We start from the raw sequence: 16,116 nt of genomic DNA, 5'->3' as shown, positions 1-16,116 counted from the left end.
TTTCTGTTTTTTTTTTTTTTTTCTTTTTTTTTTTTTTTTTTTTTTTTTTTATGTACCAAACACCAAAGAAATTGGGGATAAAATGAAAAATGTTTTAAGCCAAAACAAACGGATAGCAATTTAGATGTAATTTGCAGTTTCCTTTGCTCAATTTACCTGCATCATTTGCCTAGGTTGACTTTAGCCTTGGATACATTGCAAATAAGAGTTTTTTGTAGTCTATTCAAGAATTTTTTGAGTGCCTAAAGAATGTGTCGTCTACAATGTGAGGGTGCTCTTGCTCTTTTGAGTACTGCAAGAAAGTATTAAAAATTAATATAATTTTCAGAAGATAGTCTTATTATCTACAAAAATACAATTTAAAAAGAAAATATTACAACCTAATCACGGGCATGCGACTTCAAATAATCATGCAAAATGTGCATGGGTTGCCTGTTATCAAGAGAATGACACTGAATCCGACAATGATCCCCCAACCCAACTCCGCCATAAGGAGCTTTTGATTTGGCAAATACAACTAGGTCCAAACAACCACAAGAAACTCATTTTCAAACCACAATTACAGCTCCCCACGGAGGAAACTTTAAAAAAAAAAAGAAATAGAAAAAAATAATGAGATACAAGTAAAGGAGAAAAGATCACAACTGAAAGCAGTGATCCTTGGGAACAATACAACAATGGTTCAACAGCAGAAAACAGCTATATTGGAGTTGCCCGATCCACTTTAACCAAAACAAATCAACTTTCTGGATCTCTATTAACCTAAAATCAAATGCAGAAACATCAGAAAAAGGCCAGCTTTGAAAAATGGCACCAAACTCGAAAGCAATCCAAAGTCCAGACAGATTCATTTGCATCCGGACAAGGTAATAATAAAGTTTGTTCAATCACAATTTTCTAGATATAAATTTCTACTTCACTGTTCGTAAATAATAGACTAATACAATGACTATACAGATGGCGAATCCAAATTTACTGTTGGCAAAAGGAACCTGCAGGAACACGAAAGAGATATTTCAGATTAACAGATGCGCATTCCTGCCAAATGGGTTATATTGAGCATGCAAAAAACATTAAAACCAAGTTCGTCCTTAAACTGGACGCTTAATTGGGGAGAAAAGATCAACAAGCACATCATAGCACTTGATTTAATGGTCATATGTTACTATGAATTAGAACATTACAAGAGTGCTATAGCACACCAATGTTTGTTTTTGTCTCAGTATGCAGAGATAACCACCATCTATATTCAAAAAATCAAATACCATGGAGACTAAGAAACCCAACTGGGGCCTAGATATCTTTTGAGAGCGAGGCCATAAAATTATCAATCGTCTTTCTGATGCAAAACGCTAGGCAGGCTATTATTACCGTTGAGAGCAGCATGATATATTCGTTTCTCTGCCAAACCAATATCTGACAGTATCAAATTACCCTGCAAACAAAAGAAACAGCAAATCAAACCAGTTGCCATGATATATAAGCAAATTTAACAGCATGTTTTAAAGTACAGAACCCAGAACTCAAAACAGTAGTTTGTGACGTCTGCCTTAGTTAAATTGACAATTATTGATCACATGTTAGACCAGTTCATTTTTGGGCAAGTTCAACCATTTGCAGAAACATGTGAGCTATCTAGCCCATGAAAGTGAGTATTTACCATCACAGCACATAATGTTCGAGTAACTTTTACAATTCCATGCATTTCTTCATCATTTATCCTGTTCAACTAAGAAGCAAAGCAAGCAGCTCCAACCCCATCTAACCACGGTTTTCCATATCATGTTCTAAGAATAAATTTATGTACTTTTCCTAGGTTTGGTAACTATTGTTTTTGCCTAATATAGCGAAATAAGGAGGTCCCCACAGTACTGCCAAGAAAGTTAATATCCTAAATTCCTAATCACAGAATACAAAATCCTTTTTTCACCCTTACTTTCCTATTATATGATTTTCCATCAATGTTTGGGTGCTATTTACCCTCAGTACAGGACTTCAATCCTTGAGAGCTCAAATTTTAATAAAATCCAGAATAATACCTAGCTGTGTCACGAGATCCTATTATTCACAACCCTTAAAATAGAAAACCAACTTATTTCATAGGCTAAAAACCTGAACAATAAATCCCATTACAATCAGTCCTCACTCACAAACCAAATATTTCTTTTGTAATTTTTCCTTGGTCTTTCTGCAACTCCAGCACCACACTTTAAAATGACTGGGATTATAAATACAGCCCACCTTGACACATGGCTCCATGAAGGTTCCAATGAAACCTTGAAGTGTGTTATAATGTTGTAGAACGAAATAAACTAAAGATGTTTTTTTTTTTTTGATAAATAAATGGACTTTATTAGAAAAGCATCGAGATGATGCAAGGAATACAAAAATCACCCACAAAGGGCCAAACCAAACTATCTAAGTAAATCCTCCATAAAATCTACAAAAACCAAAACACTTGGATCAGCTGAACCCGAAACCCAACTATGCAAAACCAGCAACAACCGACTCTCAAGCCAGGAAACAGAACGGCACTCATTCTGAAAAACACGCCTATTTTGCTCCAACCACAACAACCATGTCAAACAATGAGAAGCAAAAACCCAAGCCTTCCAATGCCGCTTCCCCACCCTAGCCCCACCCCAACTTTGAACCACACCCAATATCGACCCCGGTTGCACCCAAACCATCCCAAACAAAGCCACAATAGAATTTCAAAGTTGAGACGCAACTGGGCAATGTAAAAGCAAGTGATCCACCGTTTTCCCATCCCTACAGCACATGCAATACCAATTAATCAGAACCTGTTCCCGCCGACGCAAGTTATCAATAGTCAAAATCTTCCCCAAAGCAGCAGTCCAAACAAACAAAGCCACCTTGGAAGGTGAACCCATTGCCCAAATGCTCTTCCAAGGAAACACTACCCTACTCCCCCCCTCAAGCATACCATAAAAAGAAGACACTGAAAACACCCCTTTAGATCTCGAACAATCCCACACCAAAGAGTCCGCTCCATTCCCCCCATCCTTGACACCATACAAAACGCCCAGCAAGTCCACCAGTTGATCCAACTCTCAGTCTTGCACATTACGACGAAGGTGAACATTCCAAACAAATAACTGCCCCTGCCTAACTCTAACAGACTCCACCAACTCCTCCCCATCCGCAGCAATAGCATAAACCATAGGAAATATAGCGATCCCAGTTTTCCCTTCTTAGTTTATTGCATTTCGAACTTGGTTCCGTGGATGTATTGTTGTCATATTCTCATTTCCATCCTTTACTCTTCGTATTTGAGTTTTGGATTGTGTTGGGCAGGTTTGAAACAGGTTGATTGTGTTTGGAAACCAAGAGTTGATGTCCAGATTTTGGCCTCCACCCTCAAGTGGGGCTTTTGACGCTCGAGCAGACCCTTTTGTTTTTGCTTCTCCGCTCGAGCGGGCATTTTGACGCTCGAGCGTGATTATTCATCTCCCAGTATTTTATTCTGCAGGTCATCGGACGCTCGAGCAGGGACCATCGACTGCAAAACTTTTGGAAGTGTGCATCTGGCGCTCGAGTGGCGCTTTTGACGCTCGAGCGTAAGTCTGTGTCTAACGCTCGAGCGGAGCGTTCCACGCTCAAGCGTACCTGTTTGTTTATCAGTCCGAAAAATAGTTTTTTGGATCACTTTTTCGACATTCTCTCTCTCTACCTTTTTAAAACCTCCATTTGAGAGCTTCTCACTCTAAACTTCAACTCCTCTCTAAGAAATCATCTAGCTTGAGTGATCTTCTCCCTTAGTTTCTTTGCAAAAAGTGTAGAGCTTGGCTTAGGCTACATTTTAATCCGAAAATCTTTGGTTTTGGAACATTTCGAATTTCTTCATCATCACCTTTGGGTCTCTCCATTTGAGGTACGGATAACTACTCATTTTTATGATCTTTAACATAGATGTTGAGCATTTTGTATAAATGATTTGATTTGGAAAGTTAGGATTTGAGTTTTGAAATATATAAAGGAGGGTTTTGTTTCCTTTGAAATAAACTTGTATATGTGGGTTTTAAAATGAAGTTATGAATGTTTATTAATGATATTTGGACCATTGGGTCAATATTGAAAAAAATAGGAAAAATGCCATATTTGGGTTTTGTTGGGTCATTAGTGTAATTAATGACTTTCATTGTGAAATGATGAAATTGGCTTAAGATAAGATCAAATGGTGGAGTTGGATTTATTAATCGCTCACTTCTGAAAATGTTGATAATTTATCTGTTGATGCATTTATTATCTGTTTAGAAATAATTGCTTTGGGCTATCGATGGAAGATAATCTTGATTGTTGTAGACACTGCATGATGATTAGGTGAATTAAAACTAATCGATTGAATATGTCATTGAATATGACGGTTGGAATAATACATTGAATATGTGTATTGATTGATCATGCATATGATAATTGTTTATATACATTGTATTGTGTGGGAGGAAATAGGAGATGTACTCTACGGTTTGGGAGGAGATAGGAGATGGACTCCTAAACCGGATATTATTTGGGGGGAGATAGGGGATGGACTCCATTGATTCAACAAATATGTGTATCTATTGTGAAGTATGGAAGTGTTTTAATATGACTTTGATACAGCAAATATGTGTATCATTTGTGAAGTATGGAAGTATTGTTGATATGAGTTGTTATCTCATTTGAAATGGAAGTATTGTTGATATGAGTTGTAATCTCATTTAATTGTTTGACTAGGTTCTGAGCCATGTTTATGAATTGAGAATTGGTTAAGTAAAGGAAAGTAAAATGAAACATGGACATATTTGTCATGAAATTGGATTGTGCTGTAAGTTGGTTGGCTAGTGTTAACATTTGTCGAATGCTCATGTTTTAGTTGTTACTCGTATTATGTTTAGCATATCTCTACTGGGCGTTGGCTCACCCTATATGGGACATTATTTTCAGGTGCAGGTGATATGCCGCCTCCAAGGTCTTAGCTTGGGAGGTTGTAGAAGTTGAAGGCTTATCTTTTTGTGATTATCTTTTTGTATTACATGTATATCAAGCCAATGGCTTATTTTGTGTAAAGAGTTAAAACTCTATTTTTGTTGAACTCAAGTATTGACTTAGAAAGTTGTAAGCCTATAGGGCATTTACTTTTATTGTCAACATGTAGTATCTCTTGTAAGAATATTCTGATAAATAAAATTATGCTTTATTCTCTTAAGTTTATGGATGTCTTGAATGTATGATTTATGGGTTTATTTTGAGGGCGTTACAGGAAACATACTCGCCAAAGGCACCTCGCTACACCACCGATCCTGCGAAAAACGAGTCCTGTCCCCTACCCCCACCTTAATCCGAGTCCTATCCCAAAACTCCGTCCACCCTAGCCAAATCCCTTTCCACAACCCACGACCATGAGGATGGACCACCCTCTTCGAGCACCACCCCCCTCTGGCCACCCCATACTTCGCCACCACCATCCTCCTCCATAACCGCTCCCTCTCCATAGCAAAACGCCGCAACCATTTCCCTAAAAGAGCCCGGTTAAAACCCACCAACATTCTAAGCATGTCTAAGTTTCTCAGTGGAAAAAGCATAAGCAATCCTCTACTTTACTCCACATTAGTTATTCTCTAGAATTGCATACTATACAAAGGGTAGTTTATTTTTAACCTGTGGGTAAAAATCCCATTACTTAAAAAATCTAGACTTGGGAAATTTAATGTGAGTGTAACTTCTGCAAGATATTTGGAAGCCAGGCTCCATGAACATTCAACTACACCTACAATTCTGGATTTCAATGTTTTACTCTTTGAACATACCCTCAATTCGTTTTGTACAAATTAACCAAATATATATCTAATAAGGCCATCTTTTTGTCTTTCTTTTTCCTTTTTGGTAAGCATTCATCCTATGAGGAATTTGAAAGCTAGTTAGCTCATATGTGATTCTATTCAAAATTACAACTTTAATTATCAGAAACTGAAGGAAAATGCATACCTCCCGAGCCATCAACCTTCGGACATTATTAGCATAAAGTTTTGGATCATCCTTCTCTTGCTGTGAAGGGTAGTAGACAGGTAACCGTGTAACCTCGAGGTAATTTACAAATTGACAAAACAGAAAAATTACGTGGCGCACCTATAAATGAGATACATGTTGTCACCACAGGAGAAAATCACAAACTAAATGACAACGTCTTCAATCTTATATTTTTCATTTATTTTATTGCACAGGACAAAGAGGCTGTTTGGTGAGCTTACATGAGTTGCTTATAGCTTTTCTTATTTTGGGAGTTTGTGCCAAAACTATTTGGTGCAGTTTTTGCTTATCACTTATTAAGCAAAAATAACTTAAATAAGTTGAAAAAAGCTAATCAAGTGGAAGTTAGGAGGGGCGCTTTTGGCATCTACTTTTTTATTATCAGCTTTCAGCTTACAAAAACTGCACCAAACAAGCCCCAAAGTAATTGCTTGGCTTACATACAAAAACAAATCATACATAATTTCTAAGTCCCATTAATAATTTGGCTAAAAATAAAGCAAAAGCAAAAAACAAATATAACCATGACCATGGAATCACTTAGTTCTATTGACTTAGGCTCCGTTTGGTAGAGCTTTGTAACTATGATTTGAAAATATGAATTGTATTTTGAGTTTGTGTGTTTTAGAATTATGATTTGAGTGTAGAAAATTTGTTTGGTTATGGTTTTTGAATAAAGTGTTGAATTGAGTGTAGAATTGAGTTTTGAAAGTTTGATTTGACATGTGAAGTAAGAAAATTTGTTTGGTTATGAGTTTTGAAAAGAGTTTTCAAAACTTAATTCAAATTGTTATAACTCATAACAAAACACATTACTTTCACATTATTGAAAATTTTGATCAACACTCATAACCAAACTCTTTTTAAAATTCAATTAAAAAAATTTATTATTAACAAAAAATAACATTAATCAATTTTTTAATTGAAAATACTACAAAGGAAATAATTTTTTTTCAAAATAAATATTCAAAAAATTTAAATTATAAATATTTAAATAATTTAAATAATCTAAAAAATTTAATAAGTAAAAAATTAAAATAAATATTCAAAAATTTTAAATCGTAAAAATTTAAATAATTTAAATATTTAAAAAATTAAAATAATTTAAAATTTTAATATTTTAAATTTAAAAACAATTCTACACTCAAATCGTAACCAAACACATAAAACAAAACTCAATTAAAAAATTATTTTTAAAACTCATAACCAAACACATAACTCGAAACTCCATACTACTTTCACAACTCTACACTCAAATCGTAACCAAATACATAACAAAAAAATTAAAATATTTAAAAATATTTTTATAAAATAGAGTTTGAATTTATTTTTATAAAATATTTTAAAATTTAAAAAATTAAAATCGTAATATTTAAAAATATTCAAAAAATTAAAAAAATTAAAAAATTAAAAAAATTGTAACATATTTAAATATTAAAATATTTAAAATCTTAACAAAATTAAAATATTTTTAAAATATTGATTTGAATGGAGTTTTGAAAAGAGTTTTGAATTATGTGTTTGGTTATGAGTTTTGAAAAGTAATGATTATGTTTTGAATTAAGTTTTGAGAAATGAGTGTAGAATTATAATTTGAAAACCCTAAACAAACACCACACTCAAAAGTAAGTGTGGAACTAGATTTTGAAAACTCCACCAAACGGAGCCTTAATTTTTAGATCCAGAACTACATAAGCTCAGCCTTCATTGTTTGGTTTTAGAGATCATGCAAGTTGGAATTGTGAAATAAATACTCACCCCAGAAATGGAGTCCCAGGCAGGACTAAATCTCTGGTATGGATATCTTAAAATCACTGGACGAACTGGAGCTTTAGAAAGAAATGCACCAGTCTTAAATGGGAGGAGGAAGTCTCCATTTGTAGTTGTGCCCTCTGTAGTAAATACAAAAGCAATTATACAACTGAAACAGCACTCTGGACCTAATCCCACTACCAACTACTGAATTCCATAAAATAAATATATATATATATATAAGCGAAAAGAGAGGTCATTATTTTTCTTCAATATAGACACTGGATATTCAATCAATAGCCACAAAGTTGTTAAACTGACATGAGATCTACAAAATTTCATGTTCTATTGATTTCACTTAAATTTCCTTGATTCCTTGAAGCTAGAAAAATTGAGAAAAATGCATTATAGAGCCAAACCCAAACTGTTTAGCATTAATAAACTAATGCCTATCTCCAAATTACAGGATAAATGCTCAAAAAGATTTGACTGAAGGTTTTATGCATTTCATTAAATTAATGAAATGCTCCCTATATAAAGAAATTGGGGAGATCAAAGACCTAATATTAATTAAATAATTAAATTAATTTTCTGGATATTATGAATGATGACAAATTCATTGTATGCTATAGACTCCTATGCAACTTTTTAAACATACTTCAAGAATTTAAGACATGTGCATGCATAATAATGGTATAGTATGAGAGAAACCAAATGTTGTCAAACAAAGTGAAAAGATATGAAGGACAGAAACAGATCTTTTAAACTTCCAAACCACCCAAAAAAATTGCACTGTAGCATGACCCAAAAAACTGTACCAGGACCCAGTGATAGACATACTGTAGAACTTTGAAGATATATACCACAGAGTAGGCAAAAGTAATTGATTAAACTCCCATGAAAATCACCGGTATTGCTGACCAACGTAGGGAACTAGATCACTGACAATTACTACTAGATAAATAAGAAACTAGACTGGTCTGACAATTATCACTAGATACATAGAGAACTAGAAACAATTACAAATTCTACAAACCACAGTATAAAGAAATCATGTCAAGGACACTATCAGAAGTACAACTAAATACAAGGTGACTAATTTCGTTTAGTTTTAAAAATATATTTACTCTGTTCCTTGGAAGCTTTAGTAACTAGTATCTGCAAATAGTTACTGTGTCCTCAAAATAAATAGAAGGAAATAATTAGAGCAGCCTCAGGTTAGCACAAAAAAAGTCACATTATTGATAGGCAATGAACGATAAAAACAAGCAGGCATCACAAAGACACCAGTGTACTTATAACATCAAAATAGTAACCTGGGAAAAGCATCATCATTGGAGCAAACTTATTCCGATAAGCTTCTTGAACTCTTTCGTTGACAACACCTGCAAGCAACAATAGGGGTCAAAAGACTCAAAATCTCTGCAAACATTCTGATTACGGTAAAATAAAATAACTGTTCTCGGCTTGTTGAGATAAACAAAACTACATTATGAGAAAATATCTGCATATACTAAAGGAACTGTCCCCATTATGAGCTGTAAAAGACAGAAACTGTATAGTGTATATAATGAGCTCGGTAAGAAGAAAAGCTGTCTTAATTATTCCACGACCAATGCTCAAAATCAAAATCTCAATACTATGGAATCGAAGTTTTTTCTTTTTTTCGTTTCATAATTTCTCCTAATACATGATGAGGGCAGCAGACGTCTGTCAAATTTGGACATGGCCCACACCATTACCTCCATCAATTTGTAAAACACATTTATCTAATATAGTTGATAGCAAAGAAAGGAAAAAAATGGGATGTGCAATAAGAGGTCCCATTAAGTAGACCAATTGTACAATATTGAGTTATTTCTAAGGCACCCAATATGTTTTCAGATGTATTAGTTGTCGTATTTAATATATTAATTGTATTTGTGTCTATTGAAGGTATATTCATAATGATCTAAGGACATGAAAACTAATTACTATCAGTTATTTGACGATAATTTAAACTTCTATAGGTTTACACGAATTATGCAATGTTGTATCTTAGCTACAACTTCTCCTATCTTGAAAATCATGACAGTATCACTGTTCAATCTTCCATAATTATGCCCATGCACTGAAGCCAAACATTGGTCATTTACTTCTTTCCCTGACAAAAAACCCATGGACAATCATCTTTATTTTATAAACCAGCAACTTTCTACTTCTCAAAGTGGAATAGCATGCCATTTCTCTATCATCTAAAATACGATTCTTGTGACATAAGAGCAGCAGAGTGTGAACTTCAGCTTTAATCCTAACTCTTGCTATGGAAGTACATGATAAGTATGACATCCACTCAGGCTTGAAACCATGCTTACAGATAGTAATATAGAAAGAAACATAGAAAGACATGTCAAGGAACATACGATAATTACTCAATCATTCATCAATATTCTAATTAAGACAAGACATCAAAGATTTATGTACCAGAAACGCCCTTGAAGTCAGATGATTTTGACTCCCGCTGGACATAAATGCAACCAAGGCACTTGCTGCATAAAGCAAGAAATAACAATCAAAGGCTTTATTAGCCAATCAAATGCAGTATACTAAAAATAGATGACATGATGTGAACTAACCTGATGAGACCAACTAGAGGAAGTTTAGCCACTGATCTCTTCAGCGGAAAAAGTCCAGCGTTAAGATCAACAGAATCAGCACAGAAATGTGTCAGTACCAAAGCCAAAGGTTTGAACATAATTTCAAGCAGTTCTTGCGTATGCAAATCATATGTGACAACGAATTCTTTAATGCAACAAGATGGCACACCTTAGCAACAAAGCTTGGAAAGAAGGAAGACATGTGGTATAATATATCCAAATGAGATATATGGTTAGATATGATAGCCCCAGGTCTTTCAGGTTCTTCAGATTGATCTTTGACGTCAGTCTGACCAATTAGAAAGAAAAAAGAGCCAAAATAAAAAAGGAAGCAAAGATCAGCATACTGCCACATTAGCCTCTGGAAGAGCACAAATTTAAGGAAACATTAACCAAGACAAATCATTTTACAACGTATCCACTTCTAAAATGTGCTCATCATATCAGACTTCCCAGTGAAGCAACACAAAATAAACAGAAATTAGTGATTCCATTTTGGTAGACCAATTCATAACTAGAGTGTAGTAGTTCTATGGGGGTGTTTGGCAAGAAAGTTTTTAGCCTTTTTTAGGCTAAAATCTACAAAAAAACAAAATAGGCTAAAATTGCTAATAAGACAAAATGTCACAACAAACCCATAATCATTTTACTTTCTCTCACAAACATTACATCCAACTATAAAAAAATTCAATCATCTACCCAAAAGCAAAAATTTTAACCTATTAAAATAGCCAAAAATTAAAATAACCTACTAAAATAGCAACTTCCCAAACACCCACATAGTTCGTTGATGATAACCCAGTCATTTTGAGACTACTCTCTAACCTAAGTTACCTAAAACATGGATCGTTCCAGTACAGAGAATGGGAATTGGAAAGCAGTACGTCACATATACTAAGGCCTCGTTTGGGAACAGGCTAATTTAGTAACTTTTTGGCTATTTGGCTAAAAAGGTAGGTAAAAAAAACTTGTATGTTTGGGATGACTTTTTGGCTAATTACGAAAAGATGTGCAAAAAGTAGAGAGAAAAGAGAATCTTTGACTTTTTGGTATGGGTTGTTGGCTTTTTGGCTAATTTAGTAACTTTTTGGCTAATTGGCTAAAATAGCCTCTTGCCAAACGAGGCCTAAATTGTGGTACAATAGGGACAAGCTTGTATAGTTTGCACCAAGGATTTAAGATACTTTTAGTCTAGATAAGTTTTTTAAACAATTAGACATCCAAAAAAAAAAAATCCCCAAATTAATCATTTGGCAACACATTTTTATGAACATCATGACTCATTTTTTATGATTTTTCATGTTAAAATTTCACTTACCTTAAATTTTAGGTCATTATATTTGATTTTCTTTACTCCCAAGGAAATCTTAAGGAAATATATTAGAACAAACTTTTTGAATCGCCAAATTTACTGTTTTGGAATGAAAATTTACCATATTTGGAACATGCATTTCAAAACATAATTCGCTAGGGAATCAATGTTTTCGGGTAACACTGTCTGTAACATATTCAGGTACATGAGATAAGATGGAAGGAAAATTAAAAGTTGATAAAAAGAGCCACCTACAAACTGTAGCTTGTATAAAACAGCCTTAGAACACAAGTGGTATCATCATCAAAGAGAAAAATCTAATTCTATTAAACCTTTAAAAACATGTGCTATCATCATCATCAAATTTAATGTCTTTGTTCACCATTCTTGCTTCAAAAACAGAAAGATCAGAGAAACTCCAGTGAGATTTCGTATGCAATGGAGTAAAAGATGGGTTTAAATACATTTCATGAATAGGGGATATGGTGTGTACTGCGACAAAGATGACATTGACAGTAATAGTACTGTAAGTCTGCAAGCAAAACCCTAATATCAAGAAACCAAAAAACAAACTTATGAGCTCCGAAATTAGTACCTCAGTATTCAATTTCCCATCAATGTCTGGACTCCGATTTGTCTCTTTAATCCAATAAAACCCTAGAACGAAAAGCATAACCCTAGAGAGAAACCTCCCGGACCGAACAATCACAGCCCTCCTCCACCCTCCCAAGTGCGCGTAATCCTCCTGTTCCTCCTCCCGATTCGGCGACGAGAACAACGTACAGATTCGGCAAATCAAGTAGTAGAAAACCAGTATCGTCATCGCGAGGACGACTCGGATCGGGACGAGAGTAAGGAATGCGATTCCGAGCAGAACCTTCTCGGTCCAGGGAAGCTCTCCGCGGCCCATGGTGCCGTAGACATCGTTGCGGACGAAGGCGGTGAATTTTTTCTCTAACTCTTCGATGTTGGCGGCGGAGATAGGTGGCGGACTCAATGGTGCCGAGTCGTCGGGTTTGAGGAGAGGACGGTCGTCTTTGCTCGAGGCCTCATCGATGGGGTCTAAAGATTGTTGATTGGAGTTGGAGTTGGGGTTTAGGTCTTTGAGCTCGGACTCCATTGATGTTTGGTATGGGTGGGTCTACTACTGGATCGCCATTGTTGTTGTTGTTGTTGTTGTTGTTGTTGTTGTGATTTAGAGAAAGGAATATGATCAGATTTGTGAACGTGAACGTGAACGTGAATGAGTACACGTTTGGTTTGTAGATCTGGTAAAGTATCATCATCGTTGTGGATGCTTTGTGCCCCGGTTAAATCCTTAAAATACGCCCACCACCACCATCACCCCAATCGCAATATGTGTGCGTCTTCATCGTAAGTATTGTAAGGTCTCATCTATTGACTGATTGATTTAGGAGTAATGCCACGTCATTCGAATTTTAACTTATCTAAATTGCCCGAATTACTGGTCATCCGAATACTCATTTGGCTGGTCATTGGGTAATAAAGTGATATTCGCGATTGATAAAAGTGAGAATCGTCGTGATAAATAAGTTTTGTACCGGTCAATCAATATACACAAATTAGGATAATTTTTGAATTTGAGTTTGCTCAAATTATTTAAATTTGTACATACCGATCGACCGTTTAAATAATTAATTAGATGACTGATATAACACTTATTTACTGCCATTGTCACCCGTATCCGTAGCTTGTTGTCAGATGACAGATCAAATAATCAGCAAACCAATTCCACGATTCCAACAGTATAACATTACTAATATCTATTAAAATATTTACTTTGATGTTTAATTTAATTAAAAAAATAAAATTCTATTCATAGTTCCTTATGAAAGATAAAAAAAATATATATATATATTTTGTTATACTTTTATTTCAATGAACCAGATGTAACACATTTTTTGTTGATAATTTTATTGTGTTAATAAATTTAATGGATAATTTTAATGAATAACCTCATGTAAAATATATTTTGCCATTTAATGTTTTATGTGCAACTCTTATTTATTTATTTAAAAAAAAAAAATTAGTGGCAACCCATGTTATGTACGAGATTTTATAAATTAAAAAAAATATTATAATTATCTTAAAATAATTTAATATTTTATCTTGTAGTATACATAAAATTTATAAGTTAACTTTTATGTTTATAAATTTTTAAATTATTAGTATAAAAAATTAAATATACATAATTAGTGCAATTTTGATAATTTGTATTAAAAAAAAAAGTTAAATCTGATTAAATGAGACAAATATACAATATACAATTTTATTATTAAATGTGAAGTGAAGTGATATTTAACAATAATTAATACGATGTTTCTATTATTAATCCAATAATTTAAGTTACATTTCTTTTTATTCAATTTCATAACTAAAAATACATTATGAATATAATACACACGTGAATTTCTAGTCTTTAATAATAAGAAGGTTTCAAAATATTTTCAAACTTTCATCATTTTCTTTTAATTTTTTTTATCTAATTTGATTTTAAATTTGAATAATTTTTTTGATTTAATATGAATTACTTAATTTTTTCATTAAATTTTTATCAATTTTTAAAAGAATTTCATTCTTATTCCATTTTTTTTTCTTTTCACCAATTTTGATGGAAAAAATAATAATTTTCAACATTTCATCTATTTAAATTTTTATCAAATTATAATTTGATAAAAAAATATTAAGGTTGAAGATTATTTTAATTGGAATTATAGTGAAATAATATCTTGAAATAGCCAAAGTTTGAGTATATGATTGGTTGAAATGTATAATTTAATTAATTCTTTTCTTATATTTTTATAGAAATTGACACTTATGATTACATCATTATAAGTCAAATTATGGAAAAAAAATTGAGACGTCAAACATTTTTCATTTGTAAATATCCTACATATTAAAAAAATTTAAAAAAAATGTGTAGCTTTTGGATATATGTTTATTAGTTTTGTTTTATAGACATAAACAATTGATGTTTTAATTTAAAATTTTAAAAAGTAAAAAAAAAAATAGATTGGGTTTTTTAGATGTAAAAGAAGCCATCTAACTCTTTTACATACTATTTAAGATGGACTATTTAATCACTTAAAAAAATAAAAATTATATTTAGAGATTATCTCTATATATTATGCTATTATATACAACTATAGCCGTAACAAATTAGCTATAATATATATGAAAAGTTATATTAAACTTTTATTTTCAATTAATTGAATTATAATTAACAAATTAACAAATAGCTGCAATTGTATAATGGGATAAAAAGAGGATAAAAATAAATAACATAATGATATTTAAAAGTTTTAAATTTATCTAACGTTATAGTAAAATCTTGAATTCTCAATAAATTTTCACATTTTCTATAAAATAAAATGACAATAAAAAATAAAAAATTTTGATACCTATTTTTTTTACTCCAATTTTATGGTTTCCATTGAAGAAAACAAAATCCGATCAAAATCTTTGGCATATAACGGACATAGATACTTCAATTGTAACCATAATCACCAATAATTATTCTCTACCATGCAAACCTATAAACAAACACATAAATCTCGCTAAAACCGAAACCAAAACCAAACCAATAGCAAAGAGAGAGAATCATACATAGAAAAAAATAAAATTAAAAAACAAATAATTTTTTTTTATTCAAAAAACAAATAAATTTATGAAATGAAAGAATGTTACCTCCAATAATTTAGACCTCACATAATTCAATCCGTTAGCTCATCCGCTAGTGCCCGTGAAGTCTAGGAATTGGGATGACTAATCATATTATTCTTTAAATAAGACTTAAAAATTGATTAATTTATCCCATTAAGTGATTTAAAATTTTGATAGATATATATAAGAAAAATAGATAATTATATTACTAAATCATAATTCAAATTTAGATATTATCATATTTTTTTGAGATCCATATCTAAATTATTATCATTTTATTTTTTATTTTTGTGTGGTTTTTTTTTTCAATTTACTTAAAATGGAGTTGTGGGTTTCTATTTTTTTTTCCAATTTAATTTATCTATGGTTTCTATTTTTTTTAATTATTATTATTTAGGTAAGTTATGATGATAGTTAAATTTGTGATAGACATGTGGGTTTTATTGATTTAAAGTATAATGATGGAAGATATTTTCAAATTAGATTTGTTTAGAAAAACTTTAAAGATTTTTAAAACTTAAAATTGGATATTGATATGCAAAAGAAAGATTTTAACTGAATAAATAAAAATAAAAATTATTAATTTTATCTGTTTGTATATCTGATTTTTAGTTTTTTTTTGTTATGTTATAATATAATATATAAGATATAGATAGATATTCACAACTTTCATGAAAAATATTATCTAATTTTTTTGGGAAG

The 16,116-nt window shown here is 32.3% G+C and overlaps 1 protein-coding gene across 8 annotated transcripts; it reads right to left on the bottom strand.

Annotated features, from left to right (window-relative positions):
* Nucleotides 1-399: 399 nt before the first annotated feature.
* On the bottom strand, nucleotides 400-13,416 carry LOC114296641 (lysophospholipid acyltransferase LPEAT1). 8 transcript variants are annotated; one of them, XR_014365203.1, is made up of 9 exons: nucleotides 12,326-13,138; nucleotides 10,588-10,707; nucleotides 10,398-10,435; nucleotides 10,246-10,310; nucleotides 9,099-9,167; nucleotides 7,698-7,922; nucleotides 5,989-6,583; nucleotides 1,372-1,435; nucleotides 400-992 (listed from the first exon to the last, which is right to left on the bottom strand). XR_014365203.1 is itself a non-coding variant. In XM_028240953.2 (9 exons), exons 1-9 carry the CDS (start codon nucleotides 12,848-12,850, stop codon nucleotides 973-975), a joined length of 1,176 nt encoding a protein of 391 aa, XP_028096754.2. In that variant the 5' UTR covers nucleotides 12,851-13,416; the 3' UTR covers nucleotides 400-972. The 8 variants fall into 8 exon arrangements, 6 of the variants coding, with proteins under 6 accessions (XP_028096754.2, XP_028096755.2, XP_028096757.2 ...); XM_028240953.2 differs by having other exon boundaries at nucleotides 5,989-6,129; nucleotides 7,789-7,922; nucleotides 12,326-13,416; XM_028240954.2 differs by having other exon boundaries at nucleotides 400-762; nucleotides 5,989-6,129; nucleotides 7,789-7,922; nucleotides 12,326-13,416.
* Nucleotides 13,417-16,116: the final 2,700 nt, after the last annotated feature.

This window comes from Camellia sinensis, chromosome 3 (assembly GCF_055761805.1).
Source record: "Camellia sinensis isolate YWXY chromosome 3, ASM5576180v1, whole genome shotgun sequence".
NCBI lineage: Eukaryota > Viridiplantae > Streptophyta > Magnoliopsida > Ericales > Theaceae > Camellia > Camellia sinensis.
The sequence above is the reverse complement of the archived record's forward strand: the minus strand, read 5'-3'. Positions and strand labels throughout refer to the sequence as shown.

Bases quoted from the DNA above. Each gene is read 5' to 3' on its own strand.
- LOC114296641 (XM_028240952.2), bottom strand. From the start codon at position 12,850: ATGGAGTCCGAGCTCAAAGACCTAAACCCCAACTCCAACTCCAATCAA. The intron at 7,923-9,098 runs GTTACTATTTTG...TATTTACTACAG, and splicing joins AATGATGATGCTTTTCCCAG to AGGGCACAACTACAAATGGA. The intron at 6,130-7,788 runs GTGAGTATTTAT...TCTCATTTATAG, and splicing joins CCTGGGACTCCATTTCTGGG to GTGCGCCACGTAATTTTTCT.